The sequence below is a fragment of the Podarcis pityusensis genome (assembly GCF_964106645.2).
Source record: "Podarcis pityusensis genome assembly, chromosome: 3".
NCBI classification, from domain to species: Eukaryota; Metazoa; Chordata; class Lepidosauria; order Squamata; family Lacertidae; genus Podarcis; species Podarcis pityusensis.
This window is the reverse complement of record NC_138026.1, coordinates 120,102,154-120,128,808: the sequence shown is the minus strand read 5'-3', so window position 1 is coordinate 120,128,808 and position 26,655 is coordinate 120,102,154. Positions and strand designations below refer to the sequence as shown.

The following is a 26,655-nucleotide window of genomic DNA, read 5'->3' as shown; positions in this document are numbered from 1 at the left end:
CGATCAGAAGGTCGGCGGTTCGAATCCCCACGACGGGGTGAGCCCCTCTTCCCCGCCGGAGGAGCTGCCCTCCAGCTGCTGCCCCCCTCCTCCAGCCCCACCAGCAGCGCCATCCTCCCCAAAAGACTCTGGGAAACAGGGAGGGCGCGCTGGAGGGAGCTTTGCACCACGGCGCTGGATATGCTTAAGACAGACCTGTGTCCTGCCCTCCTCGTTATCTTCTTGGAGACTAGGGAGAAAGGAGCTTGTTGCAGCCGTAAAGGGAGACTTCTGGGATTCTTCAGCATCCTCTTCACACACACACACACACACACACGCATCAGGAGTTCAGCCTACACTCGAGTAGGACCCTGGCAGAGAAACATGCCCGACTGGCATGTTCCCTCCCTCCTGGTCAATAGTTCGGGAGTTTCATAAGCTTTCTTCAGCCCGAACATCACAGCGACCGATGCCAACCGACAGCGGCACACTTAGGGATCCGCACAGTCTTCGCAGCTTGCATAATGGACCTCAGCAGCTCAGCATTTTGGCTAATCTACTTTATTTACATATAAACACACACGGAGCACTGCAACATGGCTCCCTCTCTCTCTAGCATCAGACAGCAAAGAGAAAAAGAACAAAGGACAATAGTCCCACTTCACGGAACACAGTAACACAAACATCCTGTCTCCGTCACTTCCCACTCTGTGGAGTCAAAACATACACCGTCATGTGAAAGAGAAAAGTCCCATGACTGCAATCATGGATCAGGAATTCTAACAGCACACACCCATCTGCTTCAGTCTCAGAGTCTGAACTGCTCCCTGTCGCCCACTCTCCCTGCCCACCAAACCCTGTTGCCCCTTCAGCATCCAGCACCTCCTCCCGATCCTCTCCTCTGACCTCTCCTTGGCGTCCCACCACCAACCCCCTGGCTCTGAGCCTTCCTCTTCTGGGGGTTCCCCTGGGGGTTCCCTAACTGGTGCCTCCAACCAGCGCTCCCTGACAACTGCTACCCAGGGCAAGGGGAAAAGTCACATGAAGCCATGATGTGATGCAATCGTGGGATTGTGACATCACAATAGTGGTGCAGGAGGTGCTGGGGAGAAATGAAGCCCACCACCCCCTTGTCTTGGCTGGACGCAGCTCAGCTCGCCTGCTGCAGATCTAGGAAGAGCAGACCCTTCAAGGCATCCCAGTAACTTGGTCTTGTCCCTAACCGTGGAGCTGAAGAGAATTCTGGGGCCCTGGATTTAGTCCAAGCAGGGAGAGAATTTACATCCTCCAGGTATGCTGAGCCTTTTTGCTTGCCTTTGGGAAGCCCAAAGGAAACTTCGCTTTCCTGCGAAATTTGTCCCATAGCAACTGGAATTCCGAAGTCCGCTGCGTCTGAACCAGTGGTTCCCAAACTTTTTTTGGCTGTCCCCATCTCTAAAATCCTGATCCCCCCCCCTCCAGTGACATATCATTCTTATTATTCAAAAAGTGAACTCCTATTCACATGGAGGAAGCCTAAGAGGCCATTAGTGTTTCTGCGTCCAGGGCAGCTGTTTACCAGCTCTATCTGGTACGCAGGCTGAGACCCTTCCTGCCCACAGACTGTCTTGTCAGAGTGGTGCATGCTCTGGTTATCTTTCACTTGGACTACTGCAATGCACTCTACGTGGGGCTACCTTTGAAGGTGACCCGGAAACTGCAACTAATCCAGAATGCGGCAGCCCTGTTTAGGGAAGCTTTTAATATTTGATGAATTACTGTATTTTAATATTTTGCTGGAAGCCACCCATAGTGGCTGGGGAAACCAGTACACTGGACTGAGGCCATTTAGGGCTTTAAAGGTCAGCACCAACACTTTGAATTGTGCTCAGAAACTTACTGGGAGCCAGTGTAGGTCTTTCAAGACCAGTGTTATGTGGTCTTGGCGGCCGCTCCGAGAAATGAAAATAAGTAGGAATCTCTGAACAAAGATGGTACCACTCTTGCATTTCAGTGGGGAAACTGTTTTTATATTTTATTTTCTTACTGCTTCTACTTCTTCATTAAGAACGGAAAGTGCAGAATAGCAGCCTAGCTGCTTTGCAGAGGTGGATGGGAAAAGGCACAGTCCCTGGAGGGGAAGTGGAAGATGTGTTGCGGGTAGAGATGTTAAGAAGGCTTCATTTTCTGTTCTGCCCTATATTTGACACATGCATCACTGTTTCCATTCCACTGCAAGTCATTTTCAACCAAAAACTACATTATTAATATTGTTCTCTGTTGCAGTTAATTTCTATAACTTATGTAATTAATGAGACAAATTATGTAAACCAGGTTGTCATTACGTTAGTCCCCCTCACTCAATGCAAATGAGGGGGGCATGTGATCAAGTACTTATTATTTGGGGACTGAAAGTAGCAGTGACATCAAATAAAGTTCGCATTAATTGGCTGGGTTTCCATTCTAGACGTGGGGCAAATAAGTGAAGATTGGCAATTTCCGTTCCCATCAGAATTCTCCAACATCCCTATTTGGGGCAAACCTTTTTTCTCCCTTGCTTGTTTCCCGTTTCAAACTATTTCAAATCCTGCCCCACAAGTCCTTTCCCTTGATCTGTTGGCTCTCAGCCATAATTAATTGCTTTCTAGAATGAGGTTTCCACACCTCACGCACTTCAATTAGCTACTTAATTAGCAGACTGATCTGCAAACAGCCAGCACTTACTTCCAAGGGTAGCTGAGTAGTTTCTGACTGTAATCCTGTAAGGTTGCAGTTTTGTGGGTCTTCCTTCTCAGCGAGCACACAGAAGTTCCAGCTGCAATTCTCTAATCCAGTGGTTCCCAATTAGGGGTTCGGGAACCCCAGGGGGTCTGTAGAACACACCCAGGGGGTCTGCGGCTCCATCCCTTGCCTTCCCCCCTCCCACAACTAAATTTTTGTCATTTTCACATAGTGAGATCACAAACCCACTTTTATTTATTGTTTGAAACCAGCATTCATATGCCACCGGCTCACACAGCATATGATATAGACAGCCAAACACAGAACATCAGAAAAGCAAATTCAAAATAAGCATCGCTTCTTTTGCCCAAAAAGAATGTGGATCTGTTTTAGCACTGTGCGGTTTTTCACTATACAGTGGTACCTCTGGTTGCGAATGGGATCTGTTCTGGAGACCCGTTCTCAACATGAGAAGCCCACAACCTGAAGCACCGTATCTGCACAGGTGTGCATCACAATTTGGTGCTTGTGCGCATGTGCAAATTAATGAATGTTAGAAGGATGCTGGAATGGAGTTATATGGCTTTAGCAGAAATGTTATAAAGAATTAAGTAAAAATAGACTGTTAATGGGCTAAAGGGGAAAAAAAATAAGGTTAGATTGTGTTAAGATAAATTTTAGGACAAAAACTGAGAAAGATGGAAAGGATTTGCTGAAATAGCTAACTGAACTAGAATACAAAAAAGGGAGGTGTGAGGAGGTCGTCGAAACAAGTAAATGAAAGACAAGATATGGAAATATTGGGTGTGTTTTTAATTGATTTTGTTTTTGTTCTTGTTTTTGTTTTGATAAGATAAGCAGCGTTTTTTGTTTTTTAGGTATTGTATTGTATTGTTTTGCTTTGTTTAACTCTCTTTTTTCTTTTTGTAACTTTTAAACTTCTAATAAACATTACTTTTTTTAAAAAAAAGAAGCACCATATCTGCACAGGTGTGCAGCACAATTTGGTGCTTGTGCACATGTGCGCATGCGTGACGGGCAATTTAGCGCTTCTGTGCATGCGCGAACGGCGAAACCTGGAAGTAACCCTTTCCGGGTCTCCACGGGACGCAACCTGAAAAAACGTTTTCTTTTGGATTGGATTTTTTGGATTTTGGATTGGACTGATTGGTAGAAACCTTTACATCCTCGACCAACGCCCCATCCTTCCATTCCAGTACCCCATTGAAGGTCTTACGATGGGAATTGGCCCTCCTCTCGTGCGCCCAAAGTGGAATCCCATGATTGCCTTCACCAAAACCCCAGTAACCATCCATGGGCCATCACTATCCGAATCCGAGGATGACATACCTGACTCGTCCTCCGTCTCAGACTGCTTACTTCTTTTCTTCTTCGCAGACGTGTGCTTCTTCTTGGATTTTCTTTTGAAAATCCGCTCAACTGGAAAGGGGAAAGAGGGCGGTCCCCAGGCGTGCCTGGCCTTAAGTAGGCTAGGCCACGCCTCCCCAGCCCGCCGATTGGCGGGTCCGGGTCGAAAACACGCCCGGGGATTCCCTGGATCTCGCGGGGGCAAAAGGCCAGCCCCCGCGTGTGTGGGAGGGGTTAGCCCGCAACCCCCTCTCCTCCCAAGCTCGGAAATGGCTTTCCGGGTCTCCACGGGACGCAACCTGAAAAAACGTAACATGAAGCAAACGTAACATGAGATATGACTGTATTGGCCAAAGTCAGTTTAGAAATCACACTGTGATAACGATTTTGACCCGGCAAGATGCAGAAATATATGGCTCCTCGCGTGAGGGAGAACAAGGCAACCGATTTCAAGGGACCTCCGATATCGCACGATGATCTCAGCCCCAGGGCAGCCGATTGCGAGGCTCTGCCTTCCCCTCATGCTGACAGAGAACATGGCAGCTGGTCACCCTCACTTCCAAGGCCCCGTGGCCAGAGGCGAAGCAACCTGCTCCGGTACCCAGAGCAGCGCTCATCCCAGGGGGCATGGCACACATCCCAGGGGGAGTGGCATGTATCCCACAGGGCATGGCATGCTGCCCAGGGGGGTGTGGTGTGCGTTCCGGGGCATGGCACATGTTCCAGGGGCGTGGCACGCATTCCAGGGGCATGGCATGCATTCCAGGGGCGTGGCATGCATTCCAGGGGCGTGGCATGCATTCCATTATTGGAATAATGCATATGCATTAATAATAATAATAATAATAATAATAATAATAATAATAATAATAATCAACCCTTTGCCACCCCTTGAAAATTAAGCGAGGAAAGCGACAAAACAGAGACATTCCTTAGGAGTATGCAAGAAATGAGCTGCCATAGTCAAGTCACATCCACCGGCGCAACTGGCATATATAGTTAAGGATTGAGTCCTAAGTGTTGGCATTGTGGTCAAGAGTTAGGGGTATATGCACATATGTGGTGGGAGTGTATTTATGTAAAGGAACATTGGCAAAAGATTATAAAGGTTATTTCTGATGTACGGTATTTCAGGTTAAGATAGAAGTCCATAGAGAAATGCTTATCTCAGGAATACTGGGAAACAGTAAAACAGAAAGAAAAGAGCAAGATTGGTATAAAATTATGATCTTGGCTGGTATGTTTGTTATTGCATTAGGATGTAAAGAAAAGGACAAATGGACAATTGAAATATGGAATGACTATGTTTTTGAACATATACAATCTGATATATTTGAACAGGTAATGACGGAAGATACAGGGGAAAACAAATGTCAAAATATTTTGAATAAATGGACAAGTTATAGGAATTAGATAGCACGGGGGAAGCCAACCCAAGCATCCAAATTAGAATGAATAATCTGTGCACATGGTTAAAGATTTGAAGAGAGAACAAGTTTTGGGGGGAGAGGTTAAAGGGGAGGGAGGAAGGGAGGCGAAAAAAATTAGGATAAATGAGAAGGGACAAAAGTATATACTGTTATGTATATCTAATAGGATGATTTTGATGTATGTTATTGTTTGATTTTTTGGAAAGTTATTCAACATCCCTGGATGAAAGTGGGGGGAAAACAAAACAAAAAAATTAAAAAACAAACATTCAGGTCAGCACAGGAAATCCCCAAAATTCCAACACTTCTGACTATCTATTGTGCAGATGTCAATTTTGTCCAGGATACCAGGCTTTCAAAGGGGAGAAAACAGCCAGCCAAGGTCGCCTACGTCAGACAAAGAAGATCATAAGGGGAGAAAGGCCTATCTCCAAGGCCATGCAGGTGAGTCAAGGTGCTCTGTACCTAAGAACATGCACAGGTAAGAAGAGGTTGCTGGATCATGCCAATGGCCCATCTAGTCCAGCATGCTCTTCTCACAAGGGCTGACTGGATGCCTGTGGGAAATCTCCATGCAGGATCAGAGCACAAGTGCAACTGGGATTCAGAAGCATTGCTTCCTACATCCTTGGATGAATCATAGAATCATAGAGTTGGAAGAGACCACAAGGGCCATCGAGTCCAACCCCCTGCCAAGCAGGAAACACCATCAGAGCACTCCTGACATATGGTTGTCAAGCCTCTGCTTAAAGACCTCCAAAGAAGGAGACTCCACCACACTCCTTGGCAGCAAATTCCACTGTCGAACAGCTCTTACTGTCAGGAAGTTCTTCCTAATGTTTAGGTGGAATCTTCTTTCTTGTAGTTTGGATCCATTGCTCCCTGTCCGCTTCTCTGGAGCAGCAGAAAACAACCTTTCTCCCTCCTCTATGTGACATCCTTTTATATATTTGAACATGGCTATCATATCACCCCTTAACCTCCTCTTCTCCAGGCTAAACATGCCCAGCTCCATGAAGGACAGCATCTTTTTCTTTGGAGATCCCTCATAGCCGAGTAAGATTGTCTTCCATGAACATGGACTTAACACTGAGTCCGTAAGTGACTGTGGAGGCCAATTCTGGATCCACATGTCCTTCCACAGTGGAGACATAGGTTTCCAGGTGGGAGTTGATCACGGTGAGGGTTTGCCAAGCGTGCCTTCCTCTTAGCACATTTCTCCCTTGCGTCCTGAGTTCAAGTGTCTTCAAAGCCCATGACACCTTTGGTAAAGGCTGTTCTCCAACTGGAGCGCTCGCAGGCAAGTGGTTCCCAATTGTCGGTGTTTAGTAGTAGCCACTGATAGCAACATCCTCATGAATTCGTCCAACCCTCTTTTGTAGCCATCCACATTGGTCCCATTGCTGCCACTTGTGGCAGTGAGTTCCACAGTTTAACTTCTTCTTTTTTGGCGATCACTCATAGCTGAGTAAGATTGTCTTTCATGAACACGGTCTTAACAGTGAGTCCGTAAGTAACTGTGGAGGCCAAATCTGGATCCATACGTCCTTCCACAGTGGGGACATAGGTTTCCGGACGAGAGTTGATCATATTGAGGGTTTGCCAAGCGTGCCTTCCTCTTAGCACATTTCTCCCTTGCGTCCTGAGTTCGAGCATCTTCAAAGCCCATGACATCTTTGGGAAAGGCTGTTCTCCAACTGGAGCACTCACAGGCCAGTGTTTCCCAGTTGTCAGTGCTTATACTACACTTTTTAAGATTTGGCATTTCTTCTCTCTGCGCTCCTCCCAGCGGTCATTCCTCCTCTGGTCACTGCTGTAGATGCATGACCTGTCTGTCTCCAGGCAGAAGTAGATGTTTTTCTGAAACAGTAAAGAATTACTAAACTATAATCAATAAACATAACGATAAGTCACAATGCCCATAAAATTATTTTTATAAGATATCCCTGTCCTTGTCTTATCTCTTCCCAGCTGTGGTGCTGTGGGCCTAAACATCTGGAAGACACCAGGTTGGCTGCCCTACACGGTGCAGAACAGATGCACAGTTGAATCCATAGATCCTATCTCTGACTCTCTCTCCCTTCGTGTTTCTGCTACGATCGTAGTGTGAGGACAGGTGTTGATAGGAAATGTCACTGTTATAAATGGCGAGGCTGGATTCATGCTTTATTTGTTGGCTGCTAGACACTGCAAATATTTCATCGACCAGAGGAGCAGCCTTGCCAAGTCTGCCTCTGCAAAATAAAAGCAACAAAAACCCAAAAGTCTCAGAGCACCTTCATCACAAACAGATTGATTATAGCTTAAGCTTTCATGCACTAGCAGCCAGATACATCATGCGCATGAATTGTTATCATCCTAGGAAGATGCCTTATACAGTGGTACCTTGGTTCCCAAACTTACCGTATTTTTCGCCCCATAGGACGCACCGGCCCATAGGACGCACCTAATTTTTTGGGGGGGGGGGAATAAAGAAAAAAAAATATTTCCCCAGGTGTGGGGCTGGGGCGGGGGAAGCCCAAGCTTCCCCCGACCCCAGCCCCCAGAACAGGCTGCTATCCACAAGCCGTGGGAGAGCTGCGCGAAGTCGCACAGCTCTCCCACGGCTAGCGGAGGACTGCGCGAAACCCGAAGCTTGGGGCGTGCTGAGCTCAGTGCGCCCCAAGCTTCTGGGTGCCGGCAAGCTCTCCGCTAGCCGTGGGAGAGCTGCGTCTCCCACGGCTAGCGGATAGCTTCCTGAAGCCTGGAGAGCGAGAGGGGTCGGTGCGCACAGACCCCCCTCGCTCTCCAGGCTTCAGCGAAAGCCTGCATTCGCCCCATAGGACGCACACACATTTCCCCTTCATTTTTGGAGGGGGGAAAGTGCGTCCTATAGGGCGAAAAATACGGTAATCCGTTCCGGAAAGCAATTCCAAAACCGAAGTGCTCTAAAAGCAAGGCGCACTTTCCCATAGAAAGTAATGCATAATGGATTAAACCGTTCCAGACTTTTAAAAACAACCCCTAAAACAGCAATTTAACATGAATTTTACTATCTAATGAGACCATTGATCCATAAAATGAAAGCAATAATCAATGTGCTGTACTATGAAATAAATAAGGCAGCATTGTAGATGATAAAAATTCAAATTAAGTTTTTTTTCACCTTATGTGCACTGATGATATCATTGTTTGGATGAGGGGCTTTTATCCATTTCCACAATCACACAATCAGTAGCTGAACTGGGTTCCACACAGTCACAAAAACGAAGTCACAAGCCACAGTCACATGTCAGTCGCATAAAACAAGGAACAAGTCACAGTCAAAAAAACGAAAAAGCCACACAAACAAAAGCACAAAAAAATAGCAAACACAAAAGCTCCAAATATCACCTCTGTGTTGCGTGGGTGCTTGGGACTCAACAGCCGACAGACTCAACAGGAAGCCCAATTAGCAGCACAGGACTCGATTTACAAATGGAACACACTCAACAGGAAGCGGTACATGTTCCGCTTCCAAGGCAAAATTCACAAACCAAAACACCTACTTCCGGGTTTGCAGCGTTCTGTTTCCAAGTTGTTCATAAACTAAGCTGTTCTAAAACCAAGGTACCACTGTATGTACTGTGTCAGACCAATGCTCTGCCTCGCAGAGGCGGTTTTAGGGGTGCTATTTTTCACAGGAGGCACTCAAACAATGATGGAAGTGGAGCAAGAGCAGGCGCTGAATTTTAATGCTGCTGAAATTTGAGAACCCAAAGTCCTCCACACCCGCCCGTCCCCTGTCCCCCAAAAACATTACTTCTGTCTTGTCAGGATTCAACCTCAGTCTGTTAGCCACCATCCATCCTCCAACCGCCTCCAGGCACTCACACAGGATCTTCACCGCCTTCACTGGTTCTGATTTAAAAGAGAAGTAGAGGTTTTAGCAGCAAGGAGAAGCTAGACATCTTGTCCCTACACTTTTTAACATGAATCTATGGCCTCTAGAAGTTGTGGTACTCCAACGCTCATCAGCCCAAGTCAGCAAGGCCCATGTTCAGGGATGATGGGCGTTGTAGTCCCAACAACATCTGAAGGGCACCAGGTTGTGGAAGGCTGCTTGCCAAAACTGCCTGCTGTTCTGGTACCTCCAGATAGTTGACATTTCAGCTGTGTACTCCAGCTTGAACCCAAATTCTTTCCAGCTGAGAGCAAAGACCTTTTTCATTTGTCCAGAGTTTCAGCCTGCAATCTTAGGTCATTTGGACATAATCCCATCAAACTGAACGGATCTCACTTCTGGGTAGACATGTCTACACAAGATTGGACTGCTGATGGATGGCAACTAACAGATTGAGCTTGAATCCTGACAAGACAGAAGGACTGTTTTTGGGGGACAGGAGGCGGGCGGGTGTGGAGGACTGGTCCTGAATGGGGTAACTGTGCCCCTGAAGGACCAGGTGCGCAGCCTGGGAGTCATTCTGGACTCACAGCTGTCCATGGAGGCGCAGGACAATTCTGTGTCCAGGGCAGCTGTTTACCAGCTCCATCTGGTACACAGGTTGAGACCCTACCTGCCCGCAGACTGCCTCGCTAGAGTAGTGCAAGCTCTGGTTATCTCCCGCTTGGACTACTGCAATGCGCTGTACGTGGGGTGAGCTGGAAACTACAAGTAATCCAGAATGCGGTAGCTCGACTGGTGACTGGGAGCGCCCGCCGAGACCACATAATACCGGTCTTGAAAGACCTACATTGGCTCCCAGTATGTTTCTGAGCACAATTCAAAGTGTTGGTCTGACCTTTAAAGCCCTAAACAGCCTCGGTCCAGTATATCTGAAGGAGCGTCTCCACCCCCATCGTTCTGCCTGGACACTGAGGTCCAGCGCCGAAGGCCTTCTGGCAGTTCCCTCCCTGCGAGAAGGGAGATTACAGGGAACCAGGCAGAGGACTTTCTCAGTGGTGGCACCCTCCCATCAGATGTCAAAGAGATAAATAACTACCAGACTTTTAGAAGACATCTGAAGGCAGTCCTGTTTAGGGAAGCTTTTAATGTTTTATGCATTACTGTATTTTAATATTTGGTTGGAAGCTGCCCAGAATAGCTGGGGAAGCCCAGCCAGATGGGCGGGGTATAAATAATAAATTATTATTATTATTATTATTATTATTATTATTATTATTATTATTAAAAACTGCACTCTTTTGCATGTAACGCTGAGGCTGTGGAATCTTCTTTGCAGGTGGCCGCATCCTGAAGTTCTTCCACAGCCCACATGAAAACATTGACTTCTCTTCTCTGACCCAGTCCCCGATTGAGACAGTTCTGCAGAAATACCTCGGGAAAGGAGAATACCCGAACTTTCGGTCTGTTGCCATGTTCGAGAGCAGCTTTTTCCAGGTAAATGGAACTGCAGAGAGGTGGCCTGCAATGACCTCAACTAACTCTGGTGCCCGGCATCCTATTTTCTGTGGCTCAGTGGCAGAACATCTGTCCTGCATGCAGAAGGTCCCAGGTTCGGTCATCCCCAGGTAGGCTGGGACAGGCTGGAGACAATACTGTGCTAGACGGACAAATGGCCAGCTTCCTCTGTTCCTATAGCTTGTCAGAGCAAGTTGCAGGGGGTTGGACTGGACAGTTCTACGATTCTAGGACAATAAAGGGAAATGTAAGAGAAGCCTTGGGAACCTACGGCAGTAAGAGTGTCTCTCCTGAAGATGGAAGTGACAAGGTTGACCCAGAAATGATGTCAGGGCTGGTTCAGATGCAGGTCATCACCGAAGATGCAGAGACAAGCAGAAAAGTTAACTCTTCATTCAAGGAAACAGTGTACAATGTAGTAATGCCTACAGACAGGACTGGCCCCTATGAAGCAGTTGCCAGAACTGGAGGTCTTTGCCTTCTACTTCCTCTAAGCCTCAAACTATGTGTGTGTGGGGGGTGTCTGTGTTCTTTGTTCTGCTACAAAGACCTCCGTGTCCTTGGAGACAAGGTTGAGCTTAATACAGCAAGCTTCTGCAACCTGTGTCCTCTCCACCTCTGCTTCATCTGCTGAATCTGAACTGCTTTCTGCACCTGGCTCCTCTTGCTTATGAAAGCCTGTTGCCTCTTGAGCATCCAACCCTTCCTTCCCCATCTGACGTGTCCTCAATGTCCCACCACCACACCCTGGGATCTGAGCTTCTTTTTGTGGGTATGTTCAGGGTGGCAGGAGAGGATACACAATACACAATACAATCTGGCTTGTCCAAATTGAAATGGGTTCTAATACAGTGGTACCTCGGGTTACAGGCGCTTCAGGTTACAGATGCCACTAACCCAGAAATAGTACTTCGGGTTAAGAACTTTGCTTCAGGATGAGAACAGAAATCGCACGGTGGCGGCGTGGCAGCAGCGGGAGGCCCCATTAGCTAAAGTGGTGCTTCAGAGTAAGAACAGTTTCAGGTTAAGAACAGACCTCCAGAACGAATTAAGTTCTTAACCCGAGGTACCACTGTATTTTCCTGGTAAGACCCCTTGAATCCCTCCTAAAAGAATAAAGACACCACAGTCTTATTCATAAGGAACAAAAAGAAAGTTTACTCACGATCAGGCAGAGCAGAGCATGATGCCTGAAGGCAGCCTTTAGGCTTAAAGTTACAAGCATATACAAACAGTTTTACTCCATATGTGGGTTGACCTAGTGACTGCAGTTAGCAGTCAGGGAAGTTCGCGGGATGAAAAGAAGATGGAAAATAGAGAGAGTGGCAGAATGCCTTGGCCTTTTACCAGTGCCCACCCACTAGTCACATGCAAGGAAGGATGATCCAGGCCAGGAGGAAGTTTCAACTGGCTGGACCAAACATTCCCTTGCATGTCCACTCTAGGAAAACAAGGAATGCTGTACTTGGCTGCTCCCAGTGCATTACATCCCACACTTCTGAGGCTTCCCTAGGGATTCTCCAGCTGCTGTTGTCCACCACTCCTCGTCATCCAGCCAGCCCCTGACAGATCAGCCTCCTAGTCTAATCTAGGAGAGCTTTTTTTTTTTTGGCATGACCTTCTCCAACAGTTATGGTACTCTTGGTTACGGTACTCTTGGTCTTGAAAGACCTACACTGGCTCCCAGTACATTTCCAAGCACAATTCAAAGTGTTGGTGCTGACCTTGAAAGCCCTAAATGGCCTCGGCCCAGTAGAACTGAAGGAGCGCCTCCACCTCCATCGTTCTGCCCGGACACTGAGGTCCAGCTCCGAGGGCCTTCTGGCGGTTCCCTCGCTGCAAGAAGCCAAGTTACAGGGAACCAGGCAGAGGGCCTTCTCGGTGGTGGCGCCCACCCTGTGGAACGCCCTCCCACCAGATGTCAAAGAGAAAAATAACTACCAAGCTTTTAGAAGACATCTGAAGGCAGCCCTGTTTAGGGAAGCTTTTAATGTTTAATAGGTTTTGTATTTTAGTGTTTTGCTGGAAGCCGCCCAGAGTGGATGGGGAAACCCAGCCAGATGGGCGGGGTATAAATAATATATTATTATTATTATTATTATTATTATTATTATTATTATTTCTGCTACCCCAGGTGACGAAAAGGGGCCAGCAAATCTTCATGCACAACCAGTGCAATGAGGCCATCATCGGTATTGCTTCCACCAACATCAAGCTGCCACTACCCACTCTGATGTTTATTGCTCGCCCTGTTGTTGCTGGCCAAGTCTCCTCTGAGGACACAGAGGAACCAATGCTCACCAGGTAAGTTAAGGCATCACATCCAAGTACTGCTGTGTTGTTGTTGTTTAGTCGTTTAGTCGTGTCCGCCTCTTTGTGACCCCCTGGACCAGAGCACGCCAGGCACTCCCGTCTTCCACTGCCTCCCCCAGTTTGGTCAAACTCATGCTGGTAGCTTCAAGAACACTGTCCCACTATCTCGTCCTCTGTCGTTCCCCTTCTCCTTGAGCCCTCCATCTTTCCCAACATCAGGGTCTTTCCCAGGGAGTCTTCTCTTCTCATGAGGTGGCCAAAGTCTTGGAGCCTCAGCTTCAGGATCTGTCCTTCCAGTGAGCACTCAGGGCTGATTTCCTTCAGAATGGAGAGGTTTGATCTTCTTGCAGTCCATGGGACTCTCAAGAGTCTCCTCCAGCACCAGAATTCAAAAGCATCCATTCTTCGGAGCATGCAGCTTCACCACTGGGCAGAGCAGAGCCATCCTGGCTAATCACCAACAATAGCCCCTCTCCTCTAAGAATTTGTGTGTTCCTCTTTTAAAGCCATCCAAGTTGGTGGCAATCACTGCTTCCTGTGGGAGGTAGTTCCACAGGTTAAGTATGCCCTGCAAGAAGGGCTTTCTTTTATCTGTCTTGATAAGCTAGATGGATCGGTCCTCTTGGCTTAGGTACTGTAGCCTTATTGGAGTTCACCGATTGGGTCTGCGTTGCTCCGGGACAGGAGGAAGGAAGTCAAATGACACTGAGGTTGATTCAAAGAAAGAGTTTATTCTGCTCTCCGGATAGCAGAAGGCACTTGCGTGATCAAGTCCACAGCAAGTCCAAAGAAATGACAAGTTTCATGCAGTATATATATTCTCCAGGCACCCTCTCCCTCCTTCCCATATAAATCCAACCACGTCAGCCTATGTACGCAGGTTGACATCACATATGTTCTTGCTCTGGTATTCTTAACCATAAAAGGGAATTCCTCTTCCTACTCTTATCTTGGAGGAAGAGGTCGTCATCTCCGAGAACACGCTCTGGCGCTGTTCCCAGATTGGGTCTGTGCGTCTTTTGTGGTCAGCACATAAGATAAGGTACAGACACCTCATCCCTGCTCTACTGGAACTTGGCAAGGTCACTCATTGCCGCCACGGACTGATAAGGGAGAGAGCTGTGTTCTTGTTGTACATTTGCTCAATGTTTATGCATTTTAGCTAAGGAAAAATAGGGATTTTGGTGCAGTTTAAAACTGCCTTCACGGTCAGTTTTGGGTTTTGGGAAACCCATTCCTTCAGTACAAGGCAGTGGCTCCCCGCATCCTTCTGCTGAGTTGCCCTGAATATTCTCTTTCTGCGTCCTCTCTGCTGCCACTACAGGCTCATCCCTCTGAGATATGTGCGTATCTCCATTCATGACCCGGAGAAGCGGATCATCAAGATCAAGCTGATCAATGGGCGCACTTATTACCTTCGGTTTCACGCGACCAGCGAGGAAGAGGAGCCCGTCTTTGACCGCTGGCTCTCCCTGGTCTACCTTCTCCAGCACCCGCCCCCTTGCTACCTGAAACCACAACCCAAATCCTACGCTGTCCTGGAGAACCTCAGCATCCGCGTCTTCCCAAGCGACGACGAAGCGGTGAGTATGAGCAAGACTTCGCAGGGGGGGGCGTTTTGGGGCCAGAATTGGGCGAGGGGAGTTGCAGGCACCCTTTGAAGCAGCATAATTCACAAGAGGATAAAACATTAGACTCTATCTGCTGCTGCTGTCGCTGCCAATCCTGCCAATGTCTGGCCTTCTCAGGCCAGGTAGGAAAAGGCTTGCAAGGAGTGACAATGTAAATTATTGTGTTTTTCCTTTTAATTTACTCTTGGTACCATAGAGTTTTAGTTATGTTCTCCTTCTCCCCCCTTTCATATGTCATTTTCTTGCCTTTCCTTCCTTCCTTCCCTCCCTCCCTTCTTCCTCCCTCCCTCCCTTCCTTTCTTCCCTCACTCCTTCCCTCCCTCCTTCCTTCCTTCCTTCCTTCCTTCCTTCCTTCCTTCCTTCCTTTTCTTCCTTCCTTCCTTCCCTTCCTTCCTTCCTTCTTCCTTTCCTTCCTTCCTCTCTCCCATCTTCCTTCCTTCCCTCCTTCCTTCCTTCCTTCCTTCCTTCCTTCCTTCCTTCCTTCCTTTTCTTTCCCCCTTTCTTCTTTCCTTCCTTCCTTCCTTCCTTCCTCCCTCCCTCCCTTCCTTTCTTCCCTCCTTCCTTCCTTCCTTCCTTCCTTCCTTCCTTCCCTTCCCTTCCTTCCTTCCTTCCTTCCTTCCTTCCTTCTTCCTTTCCTTCCTTCCTCTCTCCCATCTTCCTTCCTTCCTTTTCTTTCTTCCTTTCTTCCCTCCCTCCCTCCCTTCTTCCTTCCTTCCTTCCTTTTCTTCCTTCCTTCCCTTCCCTTTCCTTCCTTCCTTCCTTCCTTCCTTCCTTCCTTCCTTTTTATTTCATTTTCTGAATGAATGAGAGAGAGAGAGAGAGAGAGAGAGAGAGAGAGAGAGGCAGCTCAGTTGGTAGAGGAATAAACTCTCAGTCTCGGGCCAGGGGTTTGAGCCCCGTGTGGAGCAAACGATTTGTGCATTGCAAGAGGCTGCACTCACTCAGCGACCCTCTTGGTCCCTTCCAACTCTACAATTTCTTGGTGACAAAAGCAAGAAACAATACAATAACCAGTTCCTTCGGGTAAGTATAGATGGTGCAACTAAAGAGCTGTTTTATCATGGTGTGTTTACTGCCTTGGGCTCCTGCATGAGGAATGTGAATAAACACATTTTTTAAAAATTATCTGCCCCTGCAGACATTTCTGCTACATCTGACTAGTTCCTCCCTTTTCCCCCCTTACACCCTGAACTCCAGGAGGTTTCTCCTCTTCCAGAGGAGCCAGAAGAGGAGGAGGTGGAGAAGGAGGAGAAAGAGGAGGCAGCGAAAAGCCCTGTCGAGAGCCGCGTCCTCTTTGAGGAAGAGGAGTATTCCACAGAGGAGAGGGAAGCGATAGAGGCAGAAGGACGCTTTCACTATAGCTTAAGGGACCTGTACGTGAGGGCAGAGAGCTATGAGATCTACGACAGCGTCCCCACAGTGCCAAAGACTCCCAAGTAAGACCAGAAGAGGACGGAACAAGGTGCCTCTAATGTTGAATCGTTACATTTCCTACGCCGTGTCTCAAACTCAGCCTTCCCCAACCTGGTGCCCTCCAGATGTCTTGGATTGCGACTCCCACCAGCGAGCGTGGCGCCAGGTAGGGGGAAGGCTGCTCTAACCACTTGGTCAGCTGGTCATCCATATCATCCTTTCAGACAGAGGTTGGATGGCCATCGACCAAGGATTATTTAGCTGTGACTCCTGCATTGCAGAGGGTTGGACTAGAGGCTTGGCAGAGGGTTCCCTCCAACTCTGCAATTCTAAGATTTGATTATCCAATGAAGGCTTTTAAACAGAAGACAGACAGACATCTGTCAGAGAGTCTTTACGATACGATACAATACGATACAATATGATACGATAATCTTTATTGTCATTGTCCCATACAAAACAACAAAATTGAAAAAATCTACATCAGACATTCAAAAACCCACAAGCTTGCTATCCCAGCTATCCCAACCTGGTTAGCCCCTAAAAACTCTGATACCCCATAATGGAGTACAATATACTTACATAAAGACTACCTTAAAGGTAAAGGGACCCCTGACTGTTAGGTCCAGTCGTGACCGACTCTGGGGTTGCGGCGCTCATCTTGCTTTACCGGCTGAGGGAGCCGGCATACAGCTTCCGGGTCATGTGGCCAGCAGGACTAAGCCGCTTCTGGCAAACCAGAGCAGCGCACGGAAACGCCGTTTACCTTCCTACCGGACTGGTTCCTATTTATCTACTTGCATTTTGAAGTGCTTTTGAACTGCTAGGTTGGCAGGAGCAGGGACCGAGCAACGGGAGCTCACCCTGTCACGGGGATTCGAACAACCAACCTTCTGATCAGCAAGAAGAAGAAGAAGAAGAGTTTGGATTTGATATCCCGCCTTTCACTCCCCTTCAGGAGTCTCAAAGCGGCTAATAATCTCCTTTCCCTTCCTCCCCCACAACAAACACTCTGTGAGGTGAGTGGGGCTGAGAGACTTCAGAGAAGTGTGACTAGCCCAAGGTCACCCAGCAGCTGCATGTGGAGGAGCGGAGACGCGAACCCGGTTCCCCAGATTACGAGACTACACCACACTGGCTCTCACTAGCAAGTCCTAGGCTCTGTGGTTTAACCCACAGCGCCACTAGTGTCCCTTACACTGCATTTAAAACCAAAATTGCATTTGGGTAGAAACTGTTTCTCAGGCAGCTAGTCCTAGTCTTTATAACCCTGTACCTTCTTCCAGAAGGCAGAAGCTGAAAGAGATCATTTCCAGGGTGCGCACTATCCTGCGCTATCTCTGCAGCTTTCTTATGGCACCTGGAAGCGTAGATTTGATCCAAGGTGGGAAGAGTGCACCCAATTATTCTCTCCACAGTCTTTACAACCCTGGACAGCATTGTTTTTCCCCTGACTGTGCAGCTCCCAAACCACACACAGAGAACATAGGTTAAAACACTCTCCACAGTACCATGGTAAAATGCCATCAACAGGTCCTTTGAAAGATTGTTTTTCTGGAGGATTCTCAGAAAATATAACCTCTGCTGTGCTTCAGGATCTGTCCTTCCAGTGAGCACTCTGGGCTGATTTCCTTAAGTATGGAGAGGTTGGATCTTCTTGCATTCCATGGGACTCTCAAGAGTCTCCTCCAGCACCAGAATTCAAAAGCATCCATTCTTCGGCGGTCAGCCTTCTTTATGGTCCAGCTCTAATTCATTAGAGGTTTTAAAGCAGAGGTTGGGTGGGCATTTGACAGGGATCTTTAGCTCTGATTCCTGCTTTGCAGGGGGTTCAATTCCGTGATTTGATGACACATCTTGGGCTTTCAGGAGGGCCTTGAATTTAGCAGGGAAACAAAGACACGGCCAGCCAAGATCTCTTTAAACATCAGCGTCACACGACCCGTGAGACCTTCACCAGTTAATAACTGCATTTAGGGCCCAATGATTTTCCCAAATGATCTTCAAGAGTAGCCCCATGTAGAGTTCATTACAATGTGCTCATCTTTACTAAGGCATGTATAATGGGATAATAAACCCTTGGCGGACCATCCTCCAGCTGTCACTAATGTAACGGCTGACAACATTCGCAGATGTGGATGATGGCAGCCTTGCAGATGTAAAATGCAAACTTAACCAGTGCTGGGGAGGGGGGCATTTTCTAGAAAATCTTCCACTGCTATATTTTCCAAAAATCCGTGACCGCCCCCCCCCCCGCCCCCAATTTTGGAAAAATAATTTTCATAAGTTAAAATTAGTGGCATAGCAAACAATACAAGCCTAGGCAAGTGAAACCGATAAATGTCAGTTGTAGAATAAAAATTTCAATTAACTAATTTATTAACAAAAATAGTGCAAGCATAACAAAGGTGGGGGGCAGCAAAGATTCAAAAATTTAAATCATAAAAGCATCACAGATTGGAAGGATAAAAGTACAAAGCTACAAAGAGATAATGAAGTACTGACTCATGCAAATATTCCCTTTACAAATAATAAAGATTTATTTTTTAAAAAAATGTTCTCTACTTGTAAGTTCCATTATTATTGAGAACAAAGGACCTAAATGACCCAGGCATTTGCATTTACTGGTGGCGATGAGTGAACATTTGCTGCAATATCTGTATGAGAAATAAAACCATGCCATATATATATATATATATATATATAGTCATTTGAGATTTGCTCTTTAGATACATTTAGTTTAAGAAAAATCTTTCCAAAAAGGGCAATTTGCCAAAGCCTTGAAAGCAACAATCCAGATTATTAAGGTTTTTTAAATAAAATAAAAACGTGCAATTTTTTTCAGGTGATGTTTTCATGAGGAAGGAAATTGGAAAAAGTCTTGAGATATTTTTACAGCATATAGAATTAATGTAGGGTAGTATCCGGCTATGTTGTAAAGTGGACCCTTTGAAATCAATGGTCTTGATTAGTCAAGAGTCGGACTGTGTACACACAATGCCTTTTAAAAAAATATCAGAGCACATCCTTTCCCTCAAAGGATTATGGGCACTGAAGTTTACCCCTCATAGAGTTGCAAGTTCCAAGCAACCTTCAACAAACTACAGCGCCCAGAATTCTTTGAGGGTGAAAAATCTGCTTTGAATGTGCTTTAAAGGTGCAGTGTGAACTCAGACCAAACCTTTGGCTTGGCTGGATACGAGCCATAGCAAACAAAGAAATAATAATAATATTATAATAATATATTATTTGTACCCCGCCCATCTGACTGGGTTTCCCCAGCCACTCTGGGCGGCTTCCAACAAAGATTAAAAATACATTAAAATGTCACACATTAAAAACTTCCCTGAACAGGGCTGCCTTCAGATGTCTTCTAAATGTCAGGTAGTTGTTTATCTCTTTGACATCTGGTGGGAGGGCGTTCCATAGGGCAGGTGCCACAACCGAGAAGGCCCTCTGCCTGGTTCCCTGTAGCTTTGCTTCTTGCAGCGAGGGAACCGCCAGAAGGCCCTTGGCACTGGACCTCAGGGTCCGGGCAGAACGATGGGGGTGGAGACACTCCTTCAGGTATACTGGACCGAGGCCGTTTAGGGCTTTCAAGGTCAGCACCAACACTTTGAATTGTGCTCAGAAACGTACTGGGAGCCAATGTAGGTCTTTCAAGACAGGTGTTATGTGGTCTCGGCAGCCGCCCCCAGTCACCAGTCTAGCTGCCGCATTCTGGATTAGTTGTAGTTTCCGGGTCAAATTCAAAGCTAGCCCCACATAGAGCGCATTGCAGTAGTCCAAGCGGGAGATAACTAGAGCATGTACCACTCTGGCCAGACAGTAGGCGGGCAGGTAGGGTCTTATCCTGCGTATCAGGTGGAGCTGGTAAACAGCTGCTCTGAGATTTGGTGGCTAAGAGGCTGGGCGACAAATTAGGAAACCCCAGGTTCAGACCTCTGCCATGAACTTTGCCTCAGGTGGGCTCAGGTGAAGCCCCCTCTGAGTCACAGACACAAACACCCCACCTCTGTAATAGGAGGGGTCACAGTGCTGGCCTACCTTGAAGGCCCTTGCGTTTGCCTGTAAAGCACCATTAAGTATTGTCGTTGTTATTTCTAGGTTATTCAGCTCAGAAAGCTTTTCCCCTGGCAGTTTGTCAAGCAGTTCGTCTGCAAGAGCTACCAAAAATCCTCGATCGCCACCGCGAGTTTTCCCAGGTGTGTAGAAAAACATTCCCCACGCGTACTCTCCTCCTTTCTCTCTGCACTGAGAATTACAGGAAGGACCTGCACATCTCCTGGCTGAGTCAGACCCATCAAGAACGTCATCCTCACGATGGCCCAATATTAGCTCCGGAGAGATTTTCAAGAAGGCGAAAACAGGGACATCTGCCTCTGACAAGGATGCCCTTTCTTTCCTCGTGGGATTTGGGTGGTCCTTGTGACTCCAGAATAATAATATACAGTGGTACCTCGGGTTAAGTACTTAATTCATTCCGGAGGTCCTTTCTTAACCTGAATGTGCTGGTCCCGGGGGGATGTTACCGTGGGGCGAGGTCCAGGACCTGAGTCGAGGGTCGGCAGACAGTCCTCCACGGGCAAAGCGGGGTCCAAAGCAAGGAGCCGGGCAAGGACAGGAACTCTGGGGGAACAGGACTGGGCGCTGGCCGAAACAGCTCTTCAAGGACGTTGCTCCCGCAACCTGGGACCAGGCTGACTGGCCTTTATCTTCTCTGAGGCCAGGGGCGGTCCCGGCCCCCAGGAGACCCGTCTCTCCTGGCCTTAAGGCGAGCACTCCTCCTGCGAGAAACCAGTTCCCTCCGCCTCTCTGCCCTGAGCGTCTGCAGTTCAGGAGAGGATGGAGGGTTACTGGACCCAGGGGGAGGCTCACCTTCTCCTGACAGGGCTGGGAGAGGCGCACCTGTAGGCACTGTGTCCTCAACCCCCTCCGGAGCCAGAGTGGATTCACCTGGTGCCTGCTCCTGAGGATCCGGCATAGGTGCAGGCGCTTCAGAATCAAGCCCCTGCCCCAGTTCAGCCGGCCCTGGAGGCGGGGACTCCTGTGCAGGCTGGGATTCCTCTGGTTCAGCCTCTGAATCGGATTCCCAGGCCATCACACTGAAACTGTTCTTAATCTGAAGCACCACTTTAGCAAATGGGGCCTCCCGCTGCCGCCGCACCGCCGCCACCCGGTTTCTGTTCTCATCCTGAAGGAAAGTCCTTAACCTGAGGTACTATTTCTGGGTTAGCAGAGTCTGTAACCTGAAGCATACGTAACCCGAGGTACCACTGTAATAATAATAATAATAATTTATTATTTGTACCCCACCCAACTGGCTGGGTTTCCCCAGCCACTCTGGGCAGCTTCCAACAAAGATTAAAAATACATTAAAATGTCACACATTAAAAACTTCCCTGAACAGGGCTGCCTTCAGGTGTCTTCTAAAAGTCAGATAGTTGTTTTTCTCTTTGACATCTGATGGGAGGGTGTTCCACAAGGAGGGCGCCACCACCGAGAAGGCCCTCTGCCTGGTTCCCTGTAATTTGGCTTCTCGCAGTGAGGGAACAGCCAGAAGGCCCTCAGCGCTGGACCTCAGTATCTGGGCAGAATGATGGGGGTGGAGACACTCCTTCAGGTATACTGAGCCGAGGCTGTTTAGGGCTTTAAAGGTCAACACCAACACTTTGAATTGTGCTCAGAAAGGTACTGGGAGCCAATGCAGATCTCTCAGGACCGGTGTTATGTGGTCTCGGCGTCCATCCCCAGTCACCAGTCTTGCTGCCGCATTCTGGATTAGTTGTAGTTTCCGGGTCACCTTCAAAGGTAGCCCCACATAGAGCGCATTGCAGTAGTCCAAAGCCTCACCTGCCCTCACCCAGGCTGGGTGAGAGAATGCCTTTTGGTGAAGTGGCTAATTTCCACCCAAAATATGAAGCTGGTGGCCAGAATTGCAGTATTTCAGCCGTAACTGCAACTAAGCTCCTGCACTAATGGAATTTGTGGAAGAACAATGGCCTACTCTGGGAGCAGGTGCCAGCACCCAGTGTTCTCGGGACCCCAGGGCTCAGAAGGACCCATCTACTCTGTAGGTGGGCCCACCTTCCTGGAAGCCAGCCCTGATCCTGCTCAGCTACTCTAGATAACCTCCCTGTACCAGTTGCTAGTCGACAAAGGGTGACTATAAGAAATCCCTGCTATCAGTATGGGCTTGCCGTCGGACCTAACCCTAAGGAAGCCCTCTGGGCTTCTCTATATGGCCCTTGGAAGAGTTTCCAGACCACACCCCTCATTCCACATTTTTGAGTGGCTGGGATGTACCCTTAAATTATAGAATCATAAAAGCTGGAAGGGACCCAGAGGATCATCCAATCCAACCCCCGGCAATTAATTCTTGCTAGTCTTGATGGAGGATGGAGAGGGGTATGTATGGAAACTAACCAACAGTACAAAGGAAAAATTGACAACCTTTGCTCCACCCACTTTAGCCTCTGGCTCCAGCCACAACAACAACAACAACAACAACAACAACAACAACAACAATAATAATAATAATAATTTTATTTATACCCCACCCTTCCCAGTTCAAAAACCAGGCTCAGGGCAGCTGACAACAAATTTAAAACACTTAATTGTAAAAGCAGCATAAAATACAGTATAAAAGTGTGAATAACAATAAATTCAAAAATCAGTTTGGGGGAAAATCCATCCAATAAACGTTAGATGGTCACAAGGGCTAGCTGGCTGAATTAGTCCTACTTGGGCCAGCGAGGAGGCCAGGGGAGAATTAGCTGTGGGGTCTCAGAGCGGGTGATCTTCATAAAAGGGGAGGGGGAGGGAAGAGAAGGAAATAAAAGATCAGGCTGAATTTAAATTAAAGGCCAGGCGGAATAGCTCTGTCTTACAGGCCCTGTGGAAGGAGGTTAAATCCTGCAGGGCCCTGGTCTCATGGAACATAGCATTCCACCAGGTTGGAGCCATCACTGAAAAGGCCCTGGCCGTGGTGGAGGATAATCTGACTTCCTTAGGGCCTGGGACCTCTAGACTATGATTATTCATGGACCTTAAGGTCCTCTGCGGGGCAGACCAGGAGAGGTGGTCCTGTAAATACAAGGGCCCTAAGCTACAAAGGGCTTTAAAGGTCAAGACCAGCACCTTGAAGCTAGCCCTATACTCCACCGGGAGCCAGTGCAACTGGTAAAGCACTGGGTGAATATGCTCCCATGGCAGGGACCCCGTGAGGAGCCTCACTGCAGCATTCTGCACCCGCTGGAGTTTCTGGGACATCTTCAAGGGCAGCCCCGCATAGAGCGAATTACAGTAGTAATTACATGTGGCCCTTCGGAAGTTGCCCGGAATGTGGGCCTCAGGATGGAAAAGGCTCTCCACCACTGCCCTAAGGGGACGGTTCTGACTTTGGGCATAAAGAATGGTGGTGTGGTAGTCTTTCAGTTCAGTCATTCCTTCTTGACACTTCAGCAAAGGACTGGAACCCGGGAGATGAGGGTTCGTATCTCCACTCAGCCATGGAACTCACGGTTGGCCTTGGGCTAGTCACCGTCCCTGAGCCCCATCTACCTCGCAAGGTTGTCGCGAGGATAAAATTGGGAGGACAAACATGTACACCACCTCGAGATCCTTGGAAGAGGAAGGTGGAATGTAAATGGAATGACTGGTCAAGGTCTCTGCTATTCCTCTCTTACGTAGATACAGTGGTACCTCTGGTTGTGAACGGGATCCGTTCCGGAGGCCCATTCGGAACATGAAAGGAATGCAGCCCGCAGCAGTGCGTCTGCGCATGCACGGGTTGCGATTCGCCGCTTCTGCGCATGCGCGTGATGTTATTTTGCACACCTGCACATGCGCGAGCAGCAGAAGCCGGAAGTAACCCTTTCCAGTACTTCTGGGTCGCCGCGGGACATAACCTGAAAGAACGTTAACATGAAGTGGATGTAACATGAGGTATGACTGTATGTGTGTCTGGTTTGGTCTTTTTTTGCAGTTCCGAAAAAAGAAGGATCCAGCAGTCTTAATATTGTCACGCTCTATTCCATCGTCTCCAAAACAGCTGAAAGGCAGGAAGATGGGAAGAGGAAAAACTGAGCAGAGATGGGGAATCGTCTCAGCCTGAATGTTATGGAGGAAGCAGAAAGGGAAACCAGGGACTCAGGTACCAGAGCAAGACCTTTGGTGGCCCTTAGATTTTATTGTTAACAGGAACAGACGAAGAACTTGCTGGATCAGGCCGATGGCCCATCTCGTCCAGAATCCTGTTCTCACAGTGGCCATCTTGATGTTTGTGGGAAACCCGCAAGCAGGACCCAGGCACAAGAGCCCTCTCCCTTCCTTTGATTTCCAGGAACTGGGATTCAGAAGCATTCGATTTTCACTTTTTGCATAACCACAGAGCCGAGGGCTTGCCGATCAGAAGGTCGGCGGTTCGAATCCCCACGACAGGGTGAGCCCCCGTTGCTCGGTCCCTGCTCCTGCCAACCTAGCAGTTCGAAAGCACGTCAAAGTGCAAGTAGATCAATGGGTACCACTCCGGTGGGAGGGTAAACGGCGTTTCTGTGCGCTGCTCTGGTTCGCCAGAAGCGGCTTAGTCATGCTGGCCACATGACCCGGAAGCTGTACGCCGGCTCCCTCGGCCAATAAAGCGAGATGAGCCCAGAGTCGGCCACGACTGGACCTAATGGTCAGGGGTCCTTTTACCTTTAAGCTGCTTAAGCAGTGTGTAAACTGTTTGAATATATATATCAAAATTCAGTATCTTAAAAAGTTTACGTAATTACAGTCCCAGGAAGAGGGCACATTCTGAAAACATCCTCCCAGGTGTTAATGGCTAGGGTAAAGCTATGCTCCTTTGGCATTCAGCAAGGGCTGGTATTGAAGTCCCGATTTTCCAGGGATGTCCCTATTTTCATTGAAGGCAATGCTGTATAGGGAAGATTCTTCAAAGTATTTAATGCTTTATTATGTTTTTATATATGCTGGAAGCCACCCAGAGTGGCTGGGGCAACCCAGGAAGATGGGTGGGGTTTAAATTAAGATAATCATTATGGAATGGGACGTCCCGATTTTCATCGGAGAAAAGTTGGAGGGTATGGGATCGTGAACTTGCAAAGGGAGTTCCATCACTCAGGGGCTGCCAGCTAAAAGGAGGTGCAGAGGGCGGGAATTCAGTTCTGTTTGTGCTTAGAGGAAAAGGAGTCAGGAGATCAGCTGCTTCACTACTTCACAAAAAATCACTACTTTTGAATCAGCCTGGCTATAGACTGAGTTAAGCACTTGAAAAATCCATTGAAATCAGACATTATAAATTCATCTTAGGATGGGTAGTTCGCAAGTCTCTGTGGCTTTGCATAAGGTTTTGTATTTTTCTCAGAAGATTGATAAAGAATGCATAATCGTTTTGGTAATTATTGTGTGTATATTAGTCACCAAGTGGGACGCTGGTGGCGCTGTGGGTTAAACCACAGAGCCTAGGACTTGCCGATCAGAAGGCCGGCAGTTCGAATCCCCACAACGGGGTGAGCTCCCGTTGCTCGGTCCCTGCTCCTGCCAACCTAGCAGTTTGAAAGCACGTCAAAGTGCAAGTAGATAAATAGGTACCGCTCCAGCGGGAAGGTTTCCATGCGCTGCTCTGGTTCGCCAGAAGCAGCTTAGTCATCCTGGCCACATGACCCAGATCCTATACGCCGGCTCCCTCGGCTAATAAAGCGAGATGAGCGCTGCAACCCCAGAGTTGGCCACGACTGGACCTAATGGTCAGGGGTCCCTTTACCTTTACCTTTATTAGTCACCAGCGTGTTGCATGAGTCGTACTACTGGCTATAGGCACATGGCAACTTGAGGAATGACACCTTTGCCTGAAAATGGAAAGCACTGAAAAAGTTAAATGCAATTAAGTAGACATTTGGGGCTTCTGTTGGAGGGGACTGCTGAATACGGACGGTTGCTTCTTGTACAATGAAGTTAAAAGAGTAGAAAATTTGGGTGGAGGTGGGAGAAAGCATTCCTATCAAGGAAAATGTAGAATTAATTTTCTGTTTTAACGTTTTTCTTTTTCACTTCCAAGCCAAAAAGGCAGGTTAGAAATCATCGTCATCATTTTCATCACCGTCCAGAGATAGCAGCTATTGCAGTACTTCAAAATGCTTCAACCTTGCGGTGTTTGTCCCTCTGATATGCAAGGCGATGGATGCCTCTCTGTCACGCCTAGGTGATTTCACCCTTCAAAGCCCAGGGCTGGAGTCTGCAGGAGCCAGGATTCTGTGAGCTCAGAGAGGAGAGGACTTGAAGCCTGGAAGCAAAGTTAGAAGGAGGGAGGCAGAGGAAGAGGAGGGGAATCTGCAAATAAGAACTCAGGGAAGAGGGAAGGTGGAGATAGGTTTATTTTATTCTATTAAAAAGTCTGTTTTCACTGCCATCTTAAGCTCCTTTACTGTTTAAAGGC

At 47.8% G+C, this 26,655-nt stretch overlaps 1 protein-coding gene across 3 annotated transcripts; it reads left to right on the top strand.

Annotated features, from left to right (window-relative positions):
• Positions 1–1,076: 1,076 nt before the first annotated feature.
• Positions 1,077–26,628, top strand: LOC308474606 (Golgi-associated RAB2 interactor protein 3-like). 3 transcript variants are annotated; one of them, XM_081001127.1, is made up of 9 exons: positions 1,077–1,270; positions 5,804–5,921; positions 10,679–10,836; positions 12,992–13,161; positions 14,495–14,753; positions 15,999–16,237; positions 20,322–20,419; positions 24,202–24,369; positions 26,278–26,628. In XM_081001127.1, exons 2-8 carry the CDS (start codon positions 5,804–5,806, stop codon positions 24,300–24,302), a joined length of 1,143 nt encoding a protein of 380 aa, XP_080857253.1. In that variant the 5' UTR covers positions 1,077–1,270; the 3' UTR covers positions 24,303–24,369; positions 26,278–26,628. The 3 variants fall into 3 exon arrangements, with proteins under 3 accessions (XP_080857253.1, XP_080857254.1, XP_080857255.1); XM_081001128.1 differs by lacking the exon at positions 26,278–26,628 and having other exon boundaries at positions 15,999–16,263; positions 24,202–24,243; XM_081001129.1 differs by lacking the exon at positions 26,278–26,628 and having other exon boundaries at positions 15,999–16,380; positions 24,202–24,241.
• The last annotated feature ends 27 nt before the right edge of the window (positions 26,629–26,655 follow it).